This window comes from Rattus rattus, chromosome 3 (genome assembly GCF_011064425.1).
Source record: "Rattus rattus isolate New Zealand chromosome 3, Rrattus_CSIRO_v1, whole genome shotgun sequence".
In the NCBI taxonomy this organism is placed as follows: Eukaryota; Metazoa; Chordata; class Mammalia; order Rodentia; family Muridae; genus Rattus; species Rattus rattus.
Genome location: NC_046156.1, coordinates 196,567,336 through 196,593,923, shown reverse-complemented (window position 1 = coordinate 196,593,923; position 26,588 = coordinate 196,567,336). Strand labels below are relative to the sequence as shown.

The following is a 26,588-nucleotide window of genomic DNA, read 5'->3' as shown; positions in this document are numbered from 1 at the left end:
AAAACTCTGTCCAATCTTTAGTCCAAATCATAAGCATCATCTATTCCCATGCTTACCACCGAGGCAGGCTGGGCCAGCCTCTTGTCCACACACACTCTCTCCATCTTCTCAGGGTTTGAATCCCAACTGTATTTCAGGTGACAACACGCCTCATAAAAACTTGACAGCACCTAACTTCCTTTGGCCGTGAGGGTGTTACTAATTTTATCCAATGAAATAGAAACTAGAGTTGTCAGTTCCAACTTCTACCAAGGCTCTTTTAAAAGTCACACAGGGGCTAGGGGAGATATCTAGTGAGTAAAACATTCCTCTTGCAAGAATAAGAGCCTGAGTTCAATCCCCCAGAGCCTTGTAAAAAAAAGTCCAGGCATGATGGTGTGCACTTTTGACTCCAGTGCAGGCAAGTGGGGAACAGGCGAGACTCCAGGGGCTCACCGGCCAGCTAGCCTAGCCTAACTGGCAAGCTTCTGGACAATAAGAAGTCATTTGAAAGTGGGAATACGCAGTGACTGAGAAATATTGAGGAAGGACACCTGGAGTTGACCCCTGGTCTCCCTGTGCACCTGGGTTGTGTGGACACAGACACAGACACACAGGCACACAGACACGCAGACACAGGCACATGCAGTTAAAGTTTGCATGTAAGGCAGCTGCTTTGTCTGTTTATCTTTCTTCTACTTTGGAACTCAGTGTTTGAGCAGCTATCCCAAATCCCTCCTCCAGGTTCCCCTGTGAGCAATCTGGGCCTCCCTATCTCTAGCAGTTCATATCGACAGTATCTGAAGTACCTAGAGAAGGAGCCCAAGCATGAGGGTGAGGAATTCCCTCGACAAGCTTCGTCTCTGGGCATGCCTGTATGGGAGATTTTAGAGGAGGCTCATTGAGGGGGAAGACAGCTGGAAATGTGGCCTTCACCACTTCACAGGCAGTTCATGGGCTAAAAAAAAGGCAGAGGCTTTAAAGGGATTGAATGTTCCAGAATGTCCCATGCCCTCACAGCCTTCCATATGGGCAGGACATAAAGCAACCCCCTGTAGCCAATGCCCCTTCAGGCAGACTGGTGCCTCACACAGAACTGCTACAACAAACCCACAGAACCAGGATCCAAGACAAATATTTGTTCATTTGGCCTTGAGGGCTGGGATCCCCTGAAACATGTTACCGGCTGAATACATAGTGAGTCGACCTTGAGGAGAGAAAGAGCAGCAACAGCTAGGTTTTTCTGAGGTAGACATTCTATTTATGAACGGGGAAGGCCTGAAGGCTTATTTCTTCTTGGATATGTTCAGTCAAACCCATGGCCAGTGGCCTTTGTGTGCTATCTTCCAAAAGCCCTTGGCTTGGCCTCCCCTTGACCTGGGCTCTAGGAGAGAATCCTACTACTCCTGTGTTTCTGAATGGTGGTGTTGTCAAACTGTCTTCTAAATATTTATGTTTAGACATGTATATTAGCCCTGCCCTCAACCTCCGTCAGAGAAGCTGCTTTACGGAGTGGGTAGCAGCTAACGGAGAGATTGGTAACTGTCAAAGAGCTGAGCATGAATGACTGTGAAGTGTTCAGTCTCAAAATGAGACATTTACATCACACACACACACACACACACACACACACACACACACACACAGGCTTAGGGAATATCAATCATGCAAGAGGGAGTGGAAAGACTCTAAGAGCCAAAGGCTGGGGAGGAGTGCTGTCTTCTGGATCTAACATAGCTATTGTGCTCATGGGCTTGCTGAAGTTGTGGCTACCTGAACAAGACCCGCACAAGATCAAGCCAATGGTCAGTCAACATTCTAGCAAGCAGCACCAATAGGACTCAGTGAGTTTTTAAGGGGAGTGGTATTAGAAGGACATGGGTAGGTAGGGTGGGAGGGAGGAACACACTGGGAAGGATGACTGGGGGAACTGGGAATAGATAGCATTAAGATACACCGGCTGGGTGTGCTAGCACATGACTTACACCGCAGAAGCAGAGGCAGGAGACCACTGAGCTCAGTGTGGTCTACAGAGCTGATCTCAGGATAGCCAGGTCTACACAGGGAAAAAAAATCCATCTCAAAACAAACAAAAAGATACATTGTATTTGTGTATGAAACTGCCAAAAAATAAAATAAAATAAAATAAAATAAAATAAACAAACAAGATAGCCCTAAAAATAGTAAAATAACTGTGTTCAAGAAAACGGTTGGAACTGGAGAGCATCGCATTAGGAAGGTGGGGAAAATTCCACATTTTCTCTCACAGGCAGAATCTAGATTATATGACATGAAAGTATGAGAACCATTTTGGAAAGAGAAAAGGAGACAGCAGAAGAGTGGAGAGGAGGTAAGAGTGTCACACACACACACACACACACACACACACATATCGCAGTGAAATCTATTATTTTGTACTATTAGTGGATAGTAATTGTATTTTGTTGTTGTGGTGGTGGTGGTGGTTTTTTGAGAAGGGGGTCTCACTCTGTAACTCTGGCTGTCCTGGAACTGGCTTTGTTGCACAAGCTGGACCCAAACTCACAAAGATCCACCTGCTTCTGCTATCTGCTCATTGTAAAGGGTATCCACATCCTCTAGTTTTCCATCCGGCCTCTGTCTTTCGTTTTGAACCTGCCATGCCTTTCCCGACCTAATTCATCTCACCCTCATCTGCAACTTTTGCACTCTCAGCCTTTCAGGGTTTAGACACCACTTACTACACAGACACACAGCTATCGGATTTCTAATTAACATCCCCCAGCTCCATGTGAGTTCCACTCCTACATCTCCATGCCAAATACTTTAGAATACCGCACAAACGACTTCGTGTTTCTGAGTTAACTTCTTCCCAGACAAACAACTGCTGGTTCTATGTACAATTCAGATGGTGACTCCTTAGGTTTAGAAGCCATGGAACAGATTTAAGTTTTTCAGCTTTGATATTTCACGAGTTATGAGTTGCTTCTTCAGCCTGGGGAAGGCCCTCAATTCCAAGAAAAGCTATGTAAAGATATCATGGGTTGTGTATTTATTGTTAATATAGCTATTAAACGGACGCGTGTAAATATGGCCTGGCACTGCCGTGCTAAGGTAGTTCTAAAGGTGGCTACCACAAGACCCCTAAGGAATATACTAGCCATACAAACTTGAGGACACCCAACTTCCTGATTACAAAGTTGCCAAACCGGGCTCGGCATCTATAAGATACCCAAGCAACAATGTTTTGTGGGGTTTTGAGAACCACTGATTTCAGTGAAACAAAATGCCAGCGCCAGTCCTAAAAGTGAAGTAAAATCACATTGGAACGACTTCTTCCTTCTGCAAACTTCACAGGACCCTATTGAGTCCCAGAACGATGCCTGAAGCTGCAAGAGGAAAGAACAGCAGAGATCAAAGCATGCCCACCCTCCGGCCGCCGGTGACTCCCGGGCAGGAGGGCGAGCAGGCCTCCAGGACCTTCTTTCAACCTACCTGGTAGGTGGAAGAGCCCGAGTCAGGCTGGGTGCCCAGTCGGGCCACCGCGTCCCCGTGATAGGCGCGCTGCCGGGGTACGGAGGCCCGACTGCAGGGCCGCAGAACTGACCTCAGCGCGCCCCACATGGCGATAGCAAGCACCCAAGAGAAAGAGAGAGAGAGAGCGGCCCTGCAGCTGAGTTTTGCAGCTCCGGGCCGCTGCTCCTCCTGAATTCTTGCAGCACTGGCCTTGGTCCAAGCTCCCAGGCCAGCCCCGCGCACGTGCCATCGCGGGCCACCTCTAATTGGTCGGTGCAGCGCGCCACGCCTCTCGACTCCACCAATGAGGAACAGAAGAGCAGCTGCGCGAGTCCAGGTTCCATCGCGAGCCCAGGAGCGCTGGTCTGAGAAGAGCACATAGCTAAGTGGCTGCTGTCCTGCTGAAGCGTTTGTCGCATGCACGCACACGCCTCTAGTTCCTGCACTGCAGAGCTTCAACACATTTAATCGGTTTTAGAATGCTACTACAGCATGCTTGCTTAGAGGAGCAAAGTAAACGCGTCAGGAACATCAGAAGGATGAACAAGCTAGAGAGAGGGTCGGCTTGCCTTAGGAGGAAATGTGGTTCCAGACTTAACAGTGCTGTAGGGGGAATAGCACCCGAATAAAAGCCAGATTGTGTAGAAACACAAGATAACTAAGATGGGAACTGGGCTTGGTTCTCTCTCTTTTGCGGACCATGGACTCTACTACTTGGCCACTTCAAGAAAAAAAGCTGACCCATAGAAAACTATGGTAAGCCAATTAATAGAAAAGACGTGTCAACGTTTAGAAGACGTGTCTAGCTTACTAAGTGATGAGTCCATAGCTTACAAAGTGAAGAATTTAGAGGCCAGTGTGGGCAACAGAATGAGCCACTGTCTGAAACAAAATGTTTTAACATGGATTTTAAAGACACTGTCATCATACAAATAGTGTTGGGCTGAGAAGATGGCTAAATGGTAGAATGCTTCCCTAGAATGCAAAAGGCTCTAGGCTCCATCAATAGTAAGATACGTGCGCTTGCGCGCCTGCAACACGTGCACACACACACACACACACACACACACACACACACACACACACACACACACAACCAGAGAGGAAAAAAAATAGTTGAAACGTGCCTACTAAATTAAATGGTGCTTACTTTGAAGGAGTGGCGTTTTTCTGTGCGTACCACACATGGAAGTCGAAAAATGTCAAATACCCTGCCATCACTCTGCCTTATTCCTTTGAGACCAAGCATTCTACCTTGCTACAAGCTGATCCCACATAAGGTCTCGTAATGTGGAAAACAACTTACAGATTCCCACAGCATGCAAACGAAAACCAAACCAAACCAGAGCATTGAACTGAATGAAACATTTATTCCTGGCATTGAGGCTAAAGAAAACTATTTCCTAGCAACTCCAGCACTCAAGAGGTGAGGGCCAGCACATCAAGGTTATCCCGGGCTACACAGGGAGTTTGCAGGTAGCTTGGACTATACAAGTGTCCAGAAATGTCTCACTTAACTTTTTGCTTAATTGAAACTGTTTACCTTTGACCCTCCTCCTCCCCAGAGTTCCTACTCCTATTCAGCTGCTTCTCAAATTCATGCCCTATTCCTTAAATACATACATGTGGGTGAGTAAGACATGTTTACTGCTGAATCTGGAATGTTATACATGTTTATAGGTGGGGCTGAATATTTGGGCTTGAACTGTTAGGGCTTTAAGGCATACTTTTAATTATGTGTAAGCGTGAGCGACTGGACACACACACACACAAGGGAGCGTCATTGCCCTGAGGCCAGAAAAGGTTCATAGACTCCTTCAAGCTGAAGTTGTGAGTTTCACCAGCCTGAGTGCTGGAAACCAAACTTGGGTTCTCTGCAAGAGCAGTGCCCTTATGCACGGAGCCACTCCCTGTCCTGGTTTTGTTTTCAGTGTTCTAGTATGTTTACCTGTCCTGATTACAGCCCATCCCTGAGGGAAGTCAGCTGGAACTCAAGGTACAAACTAAAGCAGAGGCCATGCCACGGACAAACACTGAAAACCGTCTTGCTCAGCTTGCATTTTTCCTTAACTCAGGCCCACCAACCCCGGGCGGCACCATACACAGTAGTCTCAGCAATAATCAGTCAGGAAAATGCCCTCACAGACTTGTCTACAGGCCAGTCTTTGTCAGGCATTTTATCAGGTGAGGAGCCACAGTCATCGCTTGTGCCAAATTGACAAAAATAAATAACAACAAAACCAAAACTACTGGGATTGGGGATTTGGCTCAGTGGTACAGCGCTTGCCTAGGAAGCGCAAGGCCCTGGGTTCGGTCCCCAGCTCCGAAAAAAAGAACCAAAACAAAAAACAAAAAACAAAAAACAAAACTACTATTCAGCAGACAGGGTTTGCTATGGAGCCCCTTACTCAAGTGGCTGTACGCACACTTAGCTAAGTTTTCATCAGTAGGATATTGGTTAATATGGCTGATGACTATAGCTTCCCAAGAAATAAAATTTTCTATTTCACCGTTTCTTAAAGTGAACAGACAAAACAGTATAACTGTATGTATGTATATGTATCTGAAGAAATGGCCACACTAACCAAGTTTACACAGATAATTCTCTCAAAAAAAAAAAAAAAAAACAAACAAAACCAACTTTTGGGTGACTGATTATTTGCCAATAAACACTTCAAAAAATTTTTGGTTTTTATGATCTCTGGGACTAAACCTCCAATTTCCTTCCATATATAGCAAACAGAGTGTGTTTCGGGGTGGGGGTAGAAGGAGCAAAAGGTCTTGAGTTGTTATATATAAAAATTAATTAAAGAAGGAAAGTAAACAAAACTTCAAAAACCACCTTCCTAAGAAGCATTAGAATTCTTCCAGCTATATTATGCACGCCCCCCCTCTTTTGTTTTGTTTTTTGGGAGACGGGGTCACTAGGCTCAGATTCACACTCCCTGCCTCTGCAGGATTCTGGGATTACAGGCCTGAGCCACCATATCCAACAATACTGTATTTTTATAAAGAAGTATAGACGATAACTGAAAACAGAAACCAATTAACTGAACATTGATATCATTATGTCTTTGTTGTTTGAAAAGGACAAAACAAAAATGGTATAAAATAACTTTTATTTACATAAATTTTATCTACAGAACATAACTGCTTTCTTTAGAACAAGAAAACTTACAAATGATAGATATTGCTTCTTTTGTCAAAAATTTCTTCAAGCAAGATATTATACATGGTCACTTGCATTTAGAATAATACGGTGGTAAACACTGGATATTAATATTTTCATCTATGTCTTGCCTTAATTGTTTACCAACAATTAGACTTTTTAACCAGGACTCAGCCGCCTGCTAAGGTATAAATGATCAGAGGAAAACAGTCGGGAGAAGGTAAACTCTTTTCACACGTCTCCTTTAAGAGTTCTACAACAAATTCCTTGCAACCTCTGTGCACCATCGCAAATCTTCCCAAAGCCTTAAAGCTAACCACACTGATTGTGTTTCTCTTTCCTGCACAGGTTTGAGGCTGTGATAGCAGGAGAGTTTGTTGACTAACTTGATTCTCTTTACAACAAATACCCCTGTAGTCTTTATACAATAAATTACATCTTCCATAAAATCAGTTTATTACAGATGAATGAGACAGAGGTTAAAAAAATAAATATACAGGGATAAATAATAGTTGAGTCTCGGTGATCTAACCCAAGTAACACTTAAAGAAAAAAAAACTTTACAGAACATGACATTTTAAAAACAAAACAGCATTGAAACAGCGATGTGAATTACCTCCATGATTGTTACATTAATCACATGAAACAGATGCGTACATTTGAGAATTTCATCCAACTCACAGATCTTCCTTTATAACAAACATTGAACTGTACGTTTTACTCCAAGCCACAGACAGCACAACAAACATGTCCCAGGAAGTTCAATGAGTCAGCAATCTAGACTCACTGAGTTCTATCTTCTGCTTTGAAATTTGAAAAGTGGTTACCATTTTATCAATATGAAAAATGAAAATTTACCTAGATGTAAAAATATTTTCCAACTGAAGTATTGCTCACTTCATAACAGACTGAACATAGTTTTTGAATCTTAGGCACATTTTGCAAATAGCTCCTACAGACACCAGCACCTTCTGATTCTCACCCACTGTAGTCTGGGGCTGGGAAACCCCACATGGCAGAGTGTTTGCCTAGCGTGTGAAAGCCATGGCTTCTTCTCTGAGCACAGCATAAAGGTGGGCAAAGCCCTGTGCTCCAAGCAGAGGAGGACAAGCTGAAGAACACTCTCACCTACAGAGTGCAAGGCCAGTCTTGAACACGGGAAGCCCTGCGGGCTACGGCTCACAAAGAATGCTTTGTGGAGAAACTTCTAACTACCGAGCTAATGCATCAATCATATCAACGCACGAGGTTTTAAAATAAAATTGAATACATTTGCTCTTCGAAGAGTTTAATTTGAACCAGGGGAAAATTGTAAGGGAACAAGACACATGAATCACACAAAAATTAAAAACACCCAAGTTCATAATGAGGACATCACTGGCTTTGCTAAGTCTTCCTGTCATATTTTCTGCTTTAACATCAGAATCATGTTCTGGGGTTAAAGGCCCACATGTTCTATGGACAAAATTTAGTAGGACTAAACTGTTTTAAGGACATGGGGTGTGTGTGTGTGTGTGTGTGTGTGTGTGTGTGTGTGTGTGTGTGTGTGTAAAAAGATTCAGTTATAAAGGACAATTTGTCTTTTAGGTTAATTTTTTCTTCCAATGAAAATCCTGAGATTAGAGTAGGAAAAGCAAAAATATTCACAGTACAAATTCAATATACTAAAGTGTGAGAAAAGTATTCAAAATATCAACACTACCTTAACAGTCTCAATTATGACATTTTAAAATAGCTTTTAAAGTAAGGAGGAAAAGGAGACAAATTATTTGTTAATGCTTTCTTTACCCACATCTGGTAAGTGAAAATAATTAAATTGGGATATATTTTAAATAAAAAATTTAAAAATAAATAATCTCTTTGATGTGTCACCTTTATAAATACAAGTTTAAATACTAGATCTTCAATCAGGACTAATGTTACATCACCATGAATTAGAAAAATACACATTTTTTTCCAGTCAAATAGATAATAGAAAAGTTTTAACTTTACCATACCAAAGTGGAGTTTCACAATTTGCTTTCATATACTTATAGACAACAGATCACCCTCAAGAAACAGAAAAATAAAAATAAAAGAAAAAAACAAACCAAAAAAAAAAAAAAAAACCCCACAGAAAGAAAACACAGCCACCTTTATAAAAGGGGGTTACTAAATGTTAAATATAATCGAGCTCCAAGTATGTCAGCACTATGATTTTATACGGATGTATGCACACCGTTCTCACGTCAGCGTGTGCTCTCACAGGGCATCAAATGTAAACAAGCTGCAGTGCCTGTCGGTGACACCAGTCGTCATTGCCTGGTACTTCCAAAACGCAGAGTCAATCAGAATGAAATGTTTCCCACTGATTATAAAAGCTTCAAATGAAGCTCAATAAATATTCAAAATTGACCTAAATAAAAATAGGCAGTGGTGCTTCTCTAAACACTGCTTTGTTAAAGTCAGGGTTGCTGGAAATTTCAAACTCATTACAAAAATATAGAAAGTAAAAAGAAGGGGAAACCCCAGGAGAGTGCTTTATTCTGTTTCATCCACTTCAATGAAGATGTCACTGAAGACAAACTCTGAGACTGTGGTCACCTCTTCTTCAGATGCTCCTTTTGGCCCATTTTTACATTTTTCTTCTTCTAGCAATGGCTGATCAGAAGAAACCTTGGAAGACAATGAAACTGAGATGTAATCTACTATTTATGCATTGCTGCAGGGATGGCTACATCGCCCTCCTAGCTGGCAGGAGGCCTGAGGCTCAATCCCTAGCAAAAAGGGAGAAACAAGTGAGCCACCCCTAGGCAAGGAAGGGCTTTACTACTTCCTAACAGTGGGGTAATCCAGGGAGAGGGCACCTGGAGAGGCTGCTCAGTGGTTACACTTGTGCAGGAGCACGAGGTTGACAGCATGGATACCCAGACCCCCCTTAAATACTAGGCAGGCATGACAGCCAGAGGTCAACCTCAGGCCTTGACATACATGTGCCCATAAACAGGTGAAAACATATACACACGAGGAAAACATAGAAGCAAACTAAATTTAAATACCCATTATTAAGTAAATGACAGCATGATTACTTCATCCTGATTTTCAGAAAAGCAATTTAAATATACAGAACTAAATCACTGTTAAGTCTGCAACTAAAACATTTAATTGCTAGAGTAAGAATTGATGCTCAAAAATCAGATTAACATATTTGTACCTTAAAAAGCAAAACACAAAAAACTGCATAATACGAACATATGAACACATACGAAACAGATGTGTGAACAGAGATTTAAACTTTTAAATAATCCTTGCATATGTATGTATTCCTGCTTGATTTTACGTGCACCATAGTTAGAACTGGAGTTAGTTGTGAGCCACCTTGTAGGTACTGGGGACCAACCTGGGCCCTCTGCAAGAGCTGTAAGCTCTCTCCAGTGTCCAAGTCAGTTCTTTAGATGGGCAGAACTGAGTGGACTCAGAATTATGAAGTAAAATGATGACATAGAATTGGGAGGAAGAGATGTTGGAGGTTCTTGGGGGACCCCAAGAAAAGTATGAGAATTAAAATATGATTTAAAAAATATGGTGCACATGTTTAATTCCAGCACTTGGGACACAGAGGCAGGTGAATCTCTGTGAGTCTGAGGCCATCCTGGTCTACACAGTGAATTCCAGGCCAGTCAAGGATGCATAGTGAGAGCCTGTCTCCAAAAAAATTTTTATAAAAATGAGAAACGTTGGGGTAGTCAGTAAATATTGACTACTGACTACATACCCGTGTGCTGGAAAGTTAGACCTATACCTTACACAAAAATTCTAAGGATGCAAAGGCTTAAATGTTAAAACATGGCCAGGCAGCGGTGCTGCCACTTCAATCCTAGCACTCCAGAGGCAGAGGCAGGAGGATCTCTGTGGGTTTGAGGGCTGTTACACAGAGAAACCCTGTCTCAAAAAAACAAGACAAAAAAAACAAAGAACAAAAATTTATTGTAAAAACCACTGAAAGACAATTTTATTTCTTAGAGTGAAGAAAGGGATATCTCTTGAAATGATTACAAAATCTGAAGTCAAAATGCTTTTGATAAATTTACCAACACAAAACTAAAAAATATCTGCATGGCAAAAGCAAAAACAAACTAAAAATATACATGCATATAGAAAAATACTGCAACCTGTATTATAAAATGGCTTTCTCCCTTAATATTCTTAAGAAATTCTACAAGTCACTATGAGAATAAGACAAGTTTTTCTTAAGTCAAATACCCAGAAAAGAGAATGAATGAGCCACGCACAGGTCCAACTGCACATAAGGGCTAGAGAATGAATGGGCATGGTAGGACATTTCTATAACCTTAAGCCCTTGGATTCCAGCTAAAGCCAGCCGGGGCTAGGAAGTAAGATGATGATCTAAAAGAGAGCGAGTGTGGGTGCTGGGTCAGAAGCAGAGGGTGCAGTGGTGGCACTGTGTAACTGCCACACGTCCCCTGTGAAGACAGAGGAGCAGGTAAGTCTGTCACACTTCTAACTCTATCTACTAGTAGGACAAATGAACATCTACTAAGTCTGAGGATGAACAGGTAAAGGAACCTGCTTATCACAACTATTCCTGTGCTATTTGATGTGGCACACAAGTAGGAACCACCTACATGCTTCTAATACAGACTCGGTATCACGAGGCAGCACGACACAATAATGGAATGCTGTATAGTTACGTCGGACAGGCCGACATATGGCGGCACAGGCCTATAATCCCCACATTCAGATGACTGAATCAAGAGGATTAAGCTTTATTATTGAGATTTCTGTGTCAGATTAAAAATAACCAATAATGAAAATATTTTTAAGACATTTATCACTAAAAAATAAAAATATGTGTTTCTACGTAGACATACATGAGTGTTCACATCACCTCTGCTCACAATGGTAAAAACTTAAAAGAACAGAGAGGTCCTTCTACAAGTGAGTGACTAAAAGAAACTGAGTCTTTCATCCTAGCAGGCAGCCTGGTCTTCATAGTCCGTAACTACAGGCCAGTCTTAAACTCTGTGCTTCAAATAAAAACAAAAACACATTGACATACACCCATATGACAGAATACTATTTTGCAACAAAAAGTAATGAGGTACTAGAGTCACAAATAGATATGAAGATCAGAATTTCCAGGGCCAACCTGGGCTATCAGTGAGTTCTATAAGATAGTTCAAGCTTGGGGGAATTAGAGGAAGGATTATAGGAGCTGAAGGGGTTTGCAACCTCATAAGAACAACAATGCCAACCAACCAGAGCTTCCAGGGACTAAACCACTACCCAAAGACTATACATGGACTGACCCTGGACTCCAACTGCCTATGTAGCAGAGGATGGACTTTTTGGGTACCAGTGGAAGGGGAAGTCCTTGGTCCTGCCAAGGTTGGACCCTCAGTGCAGGGGAATGTGGGGGAGGGGGTAAGGAGGGGTCGTTGGGGGGGAGGGTAACATCCGTATGGGGGAGGGGGGCTTGTGGACAGGAAACCAGGAAAGGGCATAACATTTGAAATGTAAATAAAGAAATATATCTAATAAAAAAAAAGTTGCAACAAAAAAAATCTAATAAAAAAGTCAAATTTGAATAAAAAAGATAGCTCAAGCTATATAATAAAATGTCATCTCAAAATAATAAAAGTAAAATTAAGTAAAACAAACTAGTAATACACAAAGCTAACTGAATGAATATTTAGGGAAGCAGATGCTGTGTTGGCGCTGGGAGAGTCCGACTTTTAAACGTGTAATTCAGTTTCTGAAGTGGCAGACAACGACTAGACGTTAAACTCTATGGACAATGCAAAGGAGCCTCTTCTTTTGAGACACTCACATGCTATGCACTGACACTGTCACACTGCTAACAGCTGCAAGTGTTCTGCCATACACCTGACGGGGACGCTAAAGCTGACAAGGCAGCTCTCGGGGAAGGAAGACACTTTCCTAGGATGCATGAAGCCCCAAGTCAAATCAAATCCCCACCACTGTAGGAGAAGTAATAACAATATTTTAGCAGTAACAAATAGAAGGCCACAGACTGCTGTTTCAACCTAGAACTTGCCGTTAGACTCAGGGTGCCTAGAAATAATATACAAACAAATTCTAGTTTTATGCTTCCTTGAATTTTTATGAGTCAGGACTTTTTCTCCCAAGACAAATAACACTACCAGTATGGGTCAGAGAGCTGGATTGAAGGAATTGCAAGTAAGTGTCCCAATTCTGGCTATTTCAATAGTTCATACTAAATGAGCTGAATTTCTGTGGTAAAGGGAAGTTGTACTAAAATAATTTCTGACATCCAAGTGAAAATAAACTTGTTTTTTTCTTCCCTTATTCAGATAATAAATGTATCTAATACACAATAAAACACAGCAGTTGGCACATACCTCAGGTGCTGAGCTTTCAGAACTTCCAGTGTTATCAGAGAGAGTTTCAGTCACACTTGGTGGTGGGAGTGCATCTGAAGATTCTTGATTTTTTTTCTGGCTTGCATGAAGTGGATTAGGTTTTTTCAAATTTCGTCGTGATACAGGTATATGAGGCTTTAGTCGCTTCTTACTATGGGTTTGAGTCACTTCATCAGATTCCAAACTATTTTTTGGACATATTAATGATAAAAATCCCAAAGGCCTTCTGCCAGGTCTAGAAATGAATACACAAAGATTCAGACAAATGTGTACAGGTACACACACACACACACACACACACACACACACACGCCCTTCGCTGCTGATGTGACGGGAGGCCTTTCTCTATGTAGCTAAGTCTCCCTGACTCAGCCTCTCAAGCTCTGCTACACTACAGTAACTCAGCAAGGCACATTCTTAAAATAATTTTATTTCAATTAATGCTGAAGTGGTACTTTAGCGAGTACTGATGACACTACTCTATGATGTATATCTGTGACACAGACAAGGTTAAGTTTAAAAGTGCACATGAATTACCTGGGGAGCATTACCAACATGGAATTCTGGATCTGAAACAGGTGAAGCCTGAGTCAAATGCACCAGGACTGCAAGTTTTAGAAAACATGCTGAGTCCATGGCGCAGCCTAAGGATGGTCTGTATGAGCTTCTGTATTGTCTGAAGTTTGTTTTTGGTTTTTCTTTTTTAAGGCAGGGTTTCTCTGTGTGGACCTGGCTGTCCTAAAACTTACTCTGTAGACCAGGCTGGCCTTAAACTCAGATATCCACATGCCTCTGCCTCCCAGGGGCTGGATTTAAAAGGCCTGCGCCAGCATCCAGCCGATATTGTTTGTTTGTTTGCTTGTTTATTTTTTTCAAGACCCGGTCTCACTATGTAGGCTCTCGCTGTTCTGGAACTCACTATGTAACCATTTGAAGGCTGGCCTCAAAGTCACAGAGATCTACCTACTTAGTGCTGGGATTAAAGGTAAGTTCCACCATGCTGAGCTTGAAATAAGTCTTTTAAAGATTTCCCTTTAGTGAAAGCTAGTGCCTGTTATTTTTAGTTTACCAAATTAAAGTTTCTGATGCAGCTGACAACAGTAATTACTAATTCCCTAAAGGCTTCTTTCTAGTGCGTATGTGAAAATGAGTGGCGGCAGTACGTAAGGACCTAAAGAGAAACCATACTGAAAGCCACAAGGAAACAAAATGACACGCTATTTGAAAAATGAATAGAACAACTTCCAGAATCACACGACACAAACTCTATAGTGTCTCATCCCAGCTACATGTTTGTTTCACACAACACCAGGTATATTCATCAAAACAATGACCACAAACAGACTGGAAAAGAAGTGCAAATGTCTAATGATTTGCTGTTTAACCAGTCAGTTTTAGTAGAGCGAAGCCCCAGTCATATAGAATGTATACCTGGACTATTTCTGTAGGCCTTGGGCTAAACTGTCTTCCCTTTACACAACTGATGGAGGCTACATCTATAGAAAAGCTTAGCACCGAGTGTCATCCTCTATCAAGCCTGCTACATATTGTTTGTCCTCATCTGAGAACAGAGAGAGTCAGTACAGAGTCTCTAATGATACCTGGTCAGAGGGGGTTTTGAAGATGATGTCACGCTGTTCCTCTGTTCAGAATTGGAAGCAGGATCCGTTTTCTCTTCTTTATCAGATACTACCTCACTCTGAGGCAGTTCAGTCATGGTATTTTCTACACATGCATCTTTTATTTCACCAAGAGATCCAGATGACCCTGTATTCTGAAAAGTTTGTTCATTGTGTTCCTTTTGAGGTTTTGAGGTTGCATGTGTGCTCTCTGAGGTAGGGAAAATGCCTTGTCCCATGCAAGACTCCTCTTCAAAGAGAAAATAGAGAGAGATTTGAAATATTTAAATAAGTTGAATAAGTTGGAGTATCTTAAGGAAAACAAACCCAGCTCAGCAAGAACAGTATATTAGAGTCAGTGGAGTAGACTATTAGGAACTACTGATTAGAGCAGGGGACTGTGGTGTAAGCATGTAACCCTAGCAACCAAAAGGCTAAACAAAAAGACTACTTTATGAGTTTGAGGCCAGCCTGGGCTACACAGAGAGTCCTATAGAGTGAGACCCTATCTCAAGAAGGAAGAAAGAAACAAACAGGAAGGGAAGGAAGGAGAGCGAGAGACAGAGACAGACAGACTGAAGAACAACATATCAAGAAAAATGATTTGACGATGAGTGAGGTTGCCAAAACAATGAATCAACACAGCTATCACGTGACTCCAGGATAGCCAAAAGTCAGGAAAACAAAGGAGACTTTACACCAAAGGGGAAAAGTCTTTACACCAAGCAAAATGAGATCACAGGGCGGCTGAAAAGCTCGCAGTCACAAAACGGCTAAGCAGCAAAAACAAGAACCCGAGGCCAGGCGTCTCTGTGAGTCTCAGGCCAGTTGGGGCTACACACTGTGACCCTGGGTGTGGTGATGCACGCCCAGAATCCCAGCAACCCAGAGGTAAAGGCAGGAAGACTGCCATAAGTTCAAGGACAGCCAGGAATAAACAGTAAAACTGTCTTAGAAACACCAATGCACAAACTGCAGCCCAGAAGCACAAGGAACATGAAAAGGCAAGTCAGCATGACTCCTCCTGAGCTGGGAATGCATGAGAAACTCACGTCTACTGGTAAAACGGATCTACTACATCAAAGACACAGGAACCAAATAAATGAAATAAAGACCAATTCGGAACCCAGAGAGGATTCAGCAACATGGATGTAAAGGCAGGCAAGGAAACAGATTTGGGGATGGGAGTGAAGGTGTATGAAGAGTAGGGATAGAACACATATTGGGAATCAAAAAAGTGAATCAAATTAGAACTACTGTGGAAAGCATTAACAATAAACCAGACCATCCCTCTCCCAAAGACACCAATACAACTATAACACAGAACTGTAGAAATAGAAATAGTATGTATTAGTGCAAAAACAGCCATGCAATGCAGTAGAATAAAACAGAAATAAATATGTAGCTACAGACACCTGATTTTCAAGAAAGGTGCTAAAACACTGAAGATAGCCTAGTTTCTTCAACAAATAGTGCTGAGAAAACCAGTTACTATAATAACAAAACAGAGCTAGTTAGCTCTCTCTTATCCTGTATAAAACTAAATTTAAAATAGATTAAAGGTCTTAATCTAATCCTTAGAGTGAAACATAAGAAAACACTTCTAAAAATAAGCATTGATAAGGACCTTTTCAATGATATTATTCCTCTTAAAATTTAGTATATCTAAGGTTTATCAGATATCTGTTTTATCCATGTTAATGGTTCTTATTCAAATAAATAAACAAACAAACAAATCAAGGGTACTTAGCAAAATACAGTCTTATTTAAATTTATTTCACTCACCTGTTTTCTCAAAAACATTTAATTCCTCTGAACATACCTGTTTCAAAAAAATATACAAAGTTTTTAGAAATCCACTTATTACGTAAATTGAAATTCCATTCCCTCCATCATGCTACAGAGAAAACGAACATTTCTGAGAAAGCTTTAGAGTTAGATGTGGAATTATACTTCAAATTAAACATTTGTGGAAAAAAGATATTGTTGCTATTTAAATTGATCTAGAGCATACTGGAAAAGTGAAAGCTGTTAAATGCCTTTTATCTTGGGCATAATATTGATACCAAATCTTAAAAGGCATCAAATGAAACAATTCTTTTCATATTTATGGAGCTGAGTATCCAAGTCAGGACCTCACACAGGCTAAGCAAGTGCTCTACCACTGAAGTCCATCCCTGACCCCCCAACTTAAAGATCTTTAGAAAGAGCCCACTGACAAACTAATACTAATAGTCAATTAGTAGTCTGCTTCAAAAATGCCAAGATGATACAACAAGATAAAAGTCTAATATAATTCAACAGAAAAAAATTGTATCTATAGAACTCTCCATTCTTTAAAAAAAAAGCATGTAACTAAGGTTTCTGCAAGGTTGTCAGGCTGATTGCAGACTCTTAGACTCAACCAAACAGTATACAGAAAGCTACTTTGAGTTGAAAATAGTGCAAGAGAAAGCCAGCTGTGGGAGCACTTATTTATAATCCCATTCTGGAACACAGAGGCAGAATAATCTTGAGTTGTGAGTCCAGCCTGGGCTATATAGCCACATCCTTCTTGTCAAGAAAGAAAAGAAGAGCAAAGAAAAGCAAAGTAAAGAAACAAAACTTATAAAATAAAATCACAAATAAACCCAGCAGATTTCCTTTTCCTTAAATCTTATTATTGTTTTTTTATTTTTATTCCCTTTCCTGGTTTCCTGTCCATAAGTCCCCCTCCCGTCCCCCTCTCCCAAATCTTATTATTTTTATGTTTAATATTTTGTTTGCATATATCTGTGCATGATGTGAGTGCAGATGCCCTTGGGGATCAGACGAGGACATTAAATCCACTGGTCCAGGAGTTACCTATATTTGCGAACTACCATGTGGATGCTGGAAATTGAACCCAGGTCCTCTGCAAGAACAACAGGAGTAAGAAGAACATCTCTTCAGCCTTACACATATTTTAGCACACTGACAGCAATATGCGTTTTTCATCTGTGTGTTACATCCTCCACGAGTGGGGAGTAAGGTGAATGTGGGTGGAGTCAGAGGACTGCCTTTGGTACCGTCCTCAGATCAGCCTCAGAAATACTAGTCACCTCTTTGAACGTAACCCTAGACTGCCTGAGCCCATGCATGGATCCTCCTGTCTCTGTCTGCCCAGCACCAGGGTTACAAGCACATGCCACCATACCTGGCATTTTTACTTGAGGGCTGGACACTGAACACAGTTCTCATGCTTGAACTCAAGTACTTTGCCCACTGAGTCTTTACCCTGCCCCTACATGTATCCCTTAAAGAATAAAAATAAAGGGGCTGGAGAGATGGCTCAGAGGTTAAGAGCACTGACTGTTCTTCCAAAGGCCCTGAGTTCAATTCCCAGCAACCACATGGTGGCTCACAACCATCTGTAAATGGGATCCAATGCCCTCTTCTGGTGTGCATGAAGACAGCTACAGTGTACTCATATAAAATAAATAAATCTTAAAAAAAAGTTGTGGTGAGCAATGTCCCCTCACAATGCACAGTGTACTAATTAAAACATCTTTTCTATAGCAAAGCAAAACTTATGGATCACAAATGGTGACCCACACCTATAATCTAAATACATGAGAACAGCAGTTCTCAACCTGTGGGTCGTGACCTCTGTGGGGTCCCATATCAGATATTTAGATTATGATTCATAATGACAGCAAAATTACAGTTATGAAGTAGCAATGAAATAATTTTATGGTTGGGGTCACCACAAGATGAGGAACTGTATTAAATAAAGGATTGCATCATTAGAAAGGTTGAGCGCCACTGCTCTTGTCACTAAACTAGGAGGTTCATGACTTTCAGACAGACAGATAGACATACACACATACACACACAAATCAGAGAACTTTGTCTCCCTTCTGATAAGACCTTACTATACCCAGGGAGAAGGTACATGACTCTAATCTCACCATCAGCAAGCAAGGCTGAGGGGCAAGACAATCATAATTTTGAGGGCAGCCTGGGCTACCCCAAGTTCTAGGCCAATCTGAGTGCCACAGCTAGTCTCTGCCTTAGAAACACAAAACAACAAAAAGGCTGCCAACAGACCTGGGTATAGTTCAGTGCTAGAGCACCTGTCTGACACACACCAGTTCATTCCTAGATTGGTTTCCCAGCAATGCATAAGTAAACAATGACACGTACATAGAAGAGTCTTTCAGTTCTAGCCTGACTTTCTATTTTCTAATTGTATGGGTCAAATGACTTATAAAAGAACAAAGCAAAACAAAAAATTCCCTCCCTGTCCTTTTTTCTTTTGGTGTCGATGATGACTGGGCTCTGTAAGGTTTCATAAGGAAATGTTCCTCACAGAGGGGAGCAAATGAAATACCTTAGGACAGGATGGATTACAGAGCAGTCAAGGAACTGAAAGAGGGCCTATGTGGCTACAGAGAGAGAGACGGAGATGCACACAGAGTAACATTAGGCACTGGAGCAGGTGGTTTTATTCCTGAGAGAAAAAGTGTGAATGCACGATGAAGAGAATGTTACTGTTATTTTCACACATTAGAAAGTTTATTCAGAGCCCTGAGGTTGTAACTATTACAGCCCACAGTTGCTAGGCAGGTGGCAAAGTGAAGATCTAGACTAACAGGAAGCTTGTTATTTTCAGCCACTGTAGGTTTCCTAATTAATGTTTGGTTACCTCTTTGAACTGGTTAAAAATGATCATCTCAAACTACCTTGACCTGGATATGATGATTGGTGTCAGAAATACTTTTCTTATGTCTACAGATCAGTATGTATGCATGCATGTATGTATGCATGTATGTATGAATGATGTAGTGTGTGTATGTATGTATATATGATGTAGTATGTATGATGTGGTATGTATGTATGATGCAGTATGTATGTACATATGTATGTATGTATGGTGTTGTATTATGTATGAATGTATGTATGTATGTATGTATGTATGTATGTATGTATGTATGAAGTTAATAATCTAATCTTACCCCAGAGGTACAATTTTGATAATCAATTCCTGGAGCAATTGAGGACTTTTTGGCAGGAGGAACATGAATACTTTCATCAGGACTGCAACAAAACCTCTTCCTAGATGTAAGCTCCACAGCAGCAGGAGGCTTTTCAGAATCACCACTTCTAGAAGGAGACGAGCACGTAACATCCTGAACAACCGAAGAGGCTTGTAAACTCCCACTGCACAGGAAACAAACACATGTAAGACCAGTGAATTAGAAGTTGACTGATGAAGTAACTGTTCCAATGGAAAGTCCTAGTGAGTATCAGAAATACAAGCTGGTAAACGTTTGGGGTGTGCATTTACACTTAAAGACTCGGAACTTAAATTCAACAACATTGAACTAAGTTTAAAGAACACAAAGCATTTTCCTTGTCTATAAAGCTTTAATTCTCTAATAACAGACCAAACAAGTGTCACATGATGAGAAGCATCACATTAGCTCATGCCTCAAAAACAACAAAACAGAACTGTATGGCAGATACACTTTTGGGTTGTTTTTTGACTGATTGATTGGCTTTGGCTTTTCCTGGTTTTGAGACAGAATCTTTCATGTAGCTCTGAATGTCCTGAAACTATAAATAGACCAGGCTGGCCTCTGACTCCTGGGTGCTACGATTAAAGAAAGGCATCTGCCACCATACATGTCTCAAGTATTATATACATTTAAATGAGATCTTCATCAAATATAAAAGCATATTGTACTCTCTAAGTTACCACATAATTATTAAGATCTCCACAGCAATCACCAACAATGTCAGTGACTGTAAGACAAGTTACACTGAGGTAAAGGAAAGACAGGCCCTGATACAGCCATAGTGTCTTTCCATACCCACTCTTAACAATATAGATCAACCAGAGACAAAACACCCTCAAGGAAATATGCTAAGTTGAACTAAGATCAAATGGATGTACACATGGAAATTTAATAATATATCTGCACAAAGATTTGAATAAAGAAATCAGAAGGGAAAATAAAAAATTCCTAGAATCAAGGAATTTTGGAGCTGGCTTAATCAAGAAAATGCCCACCATAAGGAAGGTCTGAGTAGAGATCTCCAGGCTGTGACCTTGGAGAGCTTTGATTCTTGTGGAGAGAAGGAGCAGTGAGACACTGGTGTGTCACTAACTAAATCAGTGAGACAGACAGACCCCTATCTGAAAGCATGCGGAGTAAAGAAAGGGTTGAGGAGATGGCTCAGCAGTTAAGAGTGCTTGCTTCTTGGCTGGGTACAATGGTGCATTCCTGTAAGAGCAACACTGAGACACAGATGCATCTCTGCTGAGTTTGAGGCCAGACTGAACCACGGAGAGTTCCGGGACTGCCAAGAGTACACAGGGGGACTGTCTAAAATAAAAAAATAAAAAAAAGGACGTGGAGGAGAAAGAAAGAGAGAAAGAAATCGAGGATACTTGTCCTTAAAGACCTGGGTTTAATTTCTAGCAAGCACACGGTAGTTCACAGCCATCTGTGGCTCCAATTCCTATACAGGGAAAACTACACCAAGCAGTGTATAACTAAGACAGTTACACTAACATTAAGAAGAAAAATAAGGCTGGAAGCACATACAACAGGCAAAGGGGTTGCCCCGAAAGCATGAGGTCAATGTTAGGAACTCACATAAAAAGTCTGGGCATGGTGGTGTGCATGTACCCCAGGGTTAGGGAGGTGGACAAAGGCTAACCGCTGGGGTTGTTCACCAACAAGACTGGCCTATTTGACGGAAGTGGGCCAGTGATAGACTGTCTCAAAAGCAAAGTTGTATTCTGACCACACATACCAAAAACAAACAAAAACAAACAAACAAGCAAAACAAAAAACAAACACATACAAACAAACAAACAAAAAACTCCACCAAATTACAGTGTGCAAGCAAGAAGGCAGTAACTGAATCCAGAAATGGAAGATGGGAAGTTAAAGGAAGGATCAGTGAAATAAAGCAGACGCTTTGCCAGAGAAGAGAAAGCCGGTCCTCTAATGTTGAAAGAGAGTTATTACAATACCACTGAAGTTAAAAGAACCATTAAGGAATATTCTGAAAGCTATAAGCCAATAAGTTGCTACCTCTAGAAGAAATACACAAATGTCTGTACATATGACCTGCTAAAACCAAAGCAAAAGGAGAAAAACCCCTAACTTAGATTAACAACCAACACAGAATTGAGATTGAAGTAATAATAAAAATATTACTCAATAAAGCTCTTAGAACCAAAGGAATTCACTACTAAATCTTACCAAACTTAAAAAAAAGAAAAGTCAATCTACTGAATAAAACAAGGCTCTTTCAAACTCACTCTATGAACCAGTACAACCTTGCAAAACCTGACACAAGTAAAGACAACTATGGACCAATATCCTTACTACACACAATACAGAAATCCTGAGTTCTTTCTCATTTTTCTTTAAACTATATTTAGCTGAAAAGAAATCTTTAGAGATCGCATACCATGATCTAGAGAATATCATTCCAAAGAGTGAGGATGTCTAATATCACTAATTGATAACAGCATATAAATACAATCAAGAATATTACATCATTACATCAATCTACCTCCATGGCAAACCCTTAATAACTATGTCTACAAAGATAGGTATGACAAGTTCACAGATTTCCTACCAAATGGAGAAAAATGAAAGCATTTCATCAAAGACCTGGAACCAGACAGACTTCACACTCTGAAACTCTAGCTGGAACAATTTAAAGAGATAAAAGACACAATAAAAGGAAGAGAGTCAAACTATCCCTGTGTGCAGAGGATACTATTCTATAAACAGAAAAGATTCCACTCGGACTTTCACAACAGAGAAATAAATGCAGCAGCATAGCACATAAAAATAAATATACAATGGGATTGGGGATTTAGCTCAGTGGTAGAGCGCTTGCCTAGGAAGAACAAGGCCCTGGTTTCGGTCCCCAGCTCTGTAAAAAAAAAAAAAAAAAAGAAAAAAGAAATATACAAAAAGTCAGTTACATTTCTTTGGTGGGAAGGTCTTAAAGACAGGGTTTCACTGTGTAGTCCTGGCTGTCCTGGAACTCACTCTCACCAGCCAACCTTGAACTCAGAGATCCACCTGCCTCTGCCTCTGCCTCTGTCTCTGCCTGGGCTATCACAACCCAGCTTCAATAACATAATATACCAATAAGAAACTCACTGAAAATGAAACCAGAAAAAGAATCCCATTCACAACAGCCTAAAAAAAAAAAAAAAAAAACACACAAAACCAAACCCCTCAGCAGGTGAAAGATTTTAAAGACTGAAATGATAATCACTAAAGAAACAGAAGATACTAGAAGATGATGCCTCCCAGGTTCACAGACGTGGGAGTTAAAATTGCTAAACCAGCTTTACTAGCCAAAGCAATTGCACTGGTGAGATTTTTATCAATTTGAAACAAGTCAGGATCACCTGAGAAAATACCCAAGACTGGCCTGCAGCAAATCTGTGAAGCATTTCTTGATTAACGACTGAGAGTGCCCAGGCCCCTGGGGTGGTGCCAGCTCTAGGCAGGTGCCCCTGAGAAAACAAACCAAGCAAGTCAGTAAGCAGCATTCCTCCATGGCCTCTGCCTCAGGTCCTGCATCCAGTTCCTGTGCTGACTTCTCTCAGTGATGGACTGTAACTTTTAAGGTAAAATATAAATCCTTTCCTCCCTCCAAGTTACTTTTGATCCATGTTTTACCACAACAATAGCAATCTAAAAGTCAATGCAATTTCCTTCAAAATACCAAAGAATTCAATCTCCACAGAACTAGAAAAAAAAAAAAAATACAAAAATTCCTACAGAAACAGAAGAGCCTGAATAGTCAAAGCAATCCTGAGAAAAAGGAGCACGACTGCAAGTACTGACATATCTGTTTTCAAAACATACAACAGAGCCACAGGAACAGAGCGTCAGGACAGTGTGTGGGGGGAGGGAGGACCCCGGGGCAGAGGAGAACTGTCATTAAGGCACGTGTTGCTCTCGCAGAGGAACTGGGTTTAGCACCAAGCACACCCCAGTTCACAAACATGCACCTGGTAACTGCAGCTCCAGGATGTATGCCCTCTTTTTCCTCCAAGGGAATCTGGGGCATACATGGTACATATACATACATGCAAGCAAAGATTTACTGTGTACATCAACGTGTACACAGTAAATCTAAACACAAGCCAAAACAGGAGCCCTCAAAACCAAACCAAACCAAAGACCTAGACCCCTTGTCTCATCCCACACACCACCAACCCTAAATAAATCAAAAACTTAATGTAAGTTTTCAAACTCTGAAAATACAAGAAGGAAACACAGAGAAACTTGTGGCTCCAAGAGCTAAGGAAACAACTGTATCAATGAACAAATGGAATTAAACCAAATTACAGCGCTTCTGAAATGAGAGGAACAAAGGAGGAAAAACTACAGAAATGCAGGAAATTGTCTACAGCTATTTAGCACAGTAAGATTAATACAGAAACACACGAACGATGCTTTTTCTAATTTACCTGCCTGCTGGGAGAAAGAAGGCACGTGTGCCTTCCGTTCAGAGGACATCTTGCAAGAGTTTTCTTCCACCATGTGGGTTCTGGGGGTCACACCCAGGACATCGGGTTAGCAAACAAGTGGCTTTACCTGCTGTGCTCCCTTGCCATACACAGTACTGTTTAGAAAGGTAGTTCTGTAATCATTCCTATAATCCCTACTCAGGAGGCTGAGGCTGGAAGACTAAACCCAAGCTAGGCTACACAGTCAGACCCATTCAGCTGCACGTATCCAGTGTCATAAAGAGACAGCTGTCTTTATACAACCAATACACACTAATTTAACAGGTAAATTAAAAGTGGACAACTGACCACAACAGGTCTCAACTTCTCAAAAGCACAGCAGTTCAACAAACTCATAAAAAATTCAATATCAAACTACATCCAACTCTTATCCCAGTCTAAATTGCTGTTATTGAAAAAACAAAACAAAACAAAATAAAAGACAAAACAAATAAATGCTGGCAACAAGGTAAAAAAATTTATACCCTCCTGGTAGGAGTAGAAATTCCTTTACATAAAACACAATAGAATCCTCAAAAATCTAAAGATAGACCTACCTTATGATCTACATACATGTAGATCTGAAGGAAATGAAATAAACGTGCAAAAACAAACACCCAAATACCCATGTTTATTGTACTACTATAGTATTGGTCAAATTATAGAAACTATGACATCAAGCCAAGTCCCCATCAACAGATAAGTAGATATAGAAAAAGTTATGGGCACACATGTATAAGCACACACATACGTATATGTACAGACACACATACAAGTATTTGTTACTTAACCAAAGGAAAAATAAAATTTGTGACTACCAAGAAAATGAGCAGACCTAGAACACTGTTATATGAAATAACCAAATATAGAAAGAAATACAATCATATTTTTCTGTCATGTAAAGACATTAAATAGAAACAAGAAATCCTGTAAAAGCAGGAGGGCTTTAGGGCAGATGACAGAGGGGACCAGGCCAAAGTATAAAAGGGCAGAACAGAGAACAGACAAGGTCAAGCACCATCTTCACACATGCAACATCACGATGAGCAGCGTTCACTTGTACTATTAACACAGACTTAAAAGAACGTTGGTGTATAGTTGGCCTAGTACTTGATTCATGCAGCATCTTTCTTACTGGTAAAGGGTTAGCTTTTTTACCTCAGGTCAACTCTTTCTACTGCATTCCCAGATCTGATCAATATAGGTGCTGGCAGCAGAGAGCTCGGCATTAAGTGCATGGAGGCGTCGGTAAATCCTTCTGTTGCGTTAGTTGGGATCTCCACCAAGGTCAAAATGAATGCTTGTTCATCTTCTCCATCTTGCTGAACATTAGCAAACAGATTCACTGTTGAAGTTAAACGTTAGCAATGAAAAAATAAACCACGAAACAGTACAAAAATCATTATTTCATCTCTAAAATAATTCTCATAACGTACAACGCCAAAACTAAGTAAATAAATAAATAAAGCATGTCCCCCAACCCCAGACCCAGGATATTTTGTGGGATAAACTTCACATTTGTATTTTATGACTGCCACCGGCTTAGGTTCAATCTGTTTGGTGCATTTTTCCCTTAGTAATATGAACTAAGGTGTGATAGAATATACCTATAATGCTAGCACTAGGGAGGCAGAGGCAGGAGGATTTCTGTGAGTTTGAGGCCAGCCTAGTGTACTTTGCAAGGTCCAGGACACCCAGGACTACAAAGAAAGACCCTATCTCAAAAAAAGGAAAAGCTACATCACACAGTCTTTACGACACTTTGCTGGAAGCAGCCGTCCATACCTGTAACATCTTGAGGACTGATGTTTTCGGGTTGGGCTTCTGGAATATTAGATGGTACACTCTGCCATTAAAAAAAGAAATTGGTAAAGAGACTGTTTCTCCAAACTTAAAGGCTTGTCTTAAATAAGCTTAAAATACCCAATTAAATTGTCAGATGTGATTATTCCATAATTTTCAGTGTCAGGTGGAGATCCAAACTCCTCAACTGAGTCCATGTTCGCAGTGCGCGGATGCTCAAGTAGTGGCGTCTCAGTGGAGACAAGCTGGTGGAGTGCCTCCGCTGTGGGGCCTCCTGTTTCCCACAAGCTGCCTGTACAGCCTGCAGTCCTCTAACGCTTGGGACCTTTAGGCTTTCATTTTGAAACATTGCCAACAGCTGACTCAAGCAAGGCCGGTCAACAGCCACCAAAGCTACGGGTAAGAAGAGCTGGGTCTCACTGGACACATACCTAACATGAAGCGGAAAACGTCCTTATAACCTAGAAATCTCACAAATGCCATCCTAGCCAAGTGACCAGGAAGTATCCCCACTAATATGTCAAAGTCACACTATGCCACACAGAAAGAATGACAGACACTGCCCTGCCTCTGCAGCAATATAGACCTGAAACAGCAAC

General features: G+C 40.9%; 2 protein-coding genes across 3 annotated transcripts in view; both read right to left on the bottom strand.

Annotated features, from left to right (window-relative positions):
* The window catches only part of Mccc2 (methylcrotonoyl-CoA carboxylase 2), a 66,993-nt gene extending 63,380 nt beyond the window's left edge, over positions 1 to 3,613 (bottom strand). For both annotated transcript variants that reach the window (XM_032898975.1, XM_032898976.1), the window contains exon 1: positions 3,454 to 3,613. In XM_032898975.1, coding sequence (XP_032754866.1) covers positions 3,454 to 3,582 — 129 coding nt within the window. In that variant the 5' untranslated portion in view covers positions 3,583 to 3,613. The remainder of the gene's footprint in view (positions 1 to 3,453) is intronic.
* Positions 3,614 to 6,574: 2,961 nt separating this feature from the next.
* Positions 6,575 to 26,588, bottom strand: part of Bdp1 (B double prime 1, subunit of RNA polymerase III transcription initiation factor IIIB) — a 92,312-nt gene continuing 72,298 nt past the window's right edge. The window contains exons 33-39 of the mRNA XM_032897045.1: positions 25,972 to 26,032; positions 25,345 to 25,531; positions 19,643 to 19,847; positions 16,452 to 16,488; positions 14,649 to 14,916; positions 13,027 to 13,282; positions 6,575 to 9,298 (exon numbers count right to left, since the gene is read on the bottom strand). Coding sequence (XP_032752936.1) covers positions 9,164 to 9,298; positions 13,027 to 13,282; positions 14,649 to 14,916; positions 16,452 to 16,488; positions 19,643 to 19,847; positions 25,345 to 25,531; positions 25,972 to 26,032 — 1,149 coding nt within the window. The 3' untranslated portion in view covers positions 6,575 to 9,163. The remainder of the gene's footprint in view (positions 9,299 to 13,026; positions 13,283 to 14,648; positions 14,917 to 16,451; positions 16,489 to 19,642; positions 19,848 to 25,344; positions 25,532 to 25,971; positions 26,033 to 26,588) is intronic.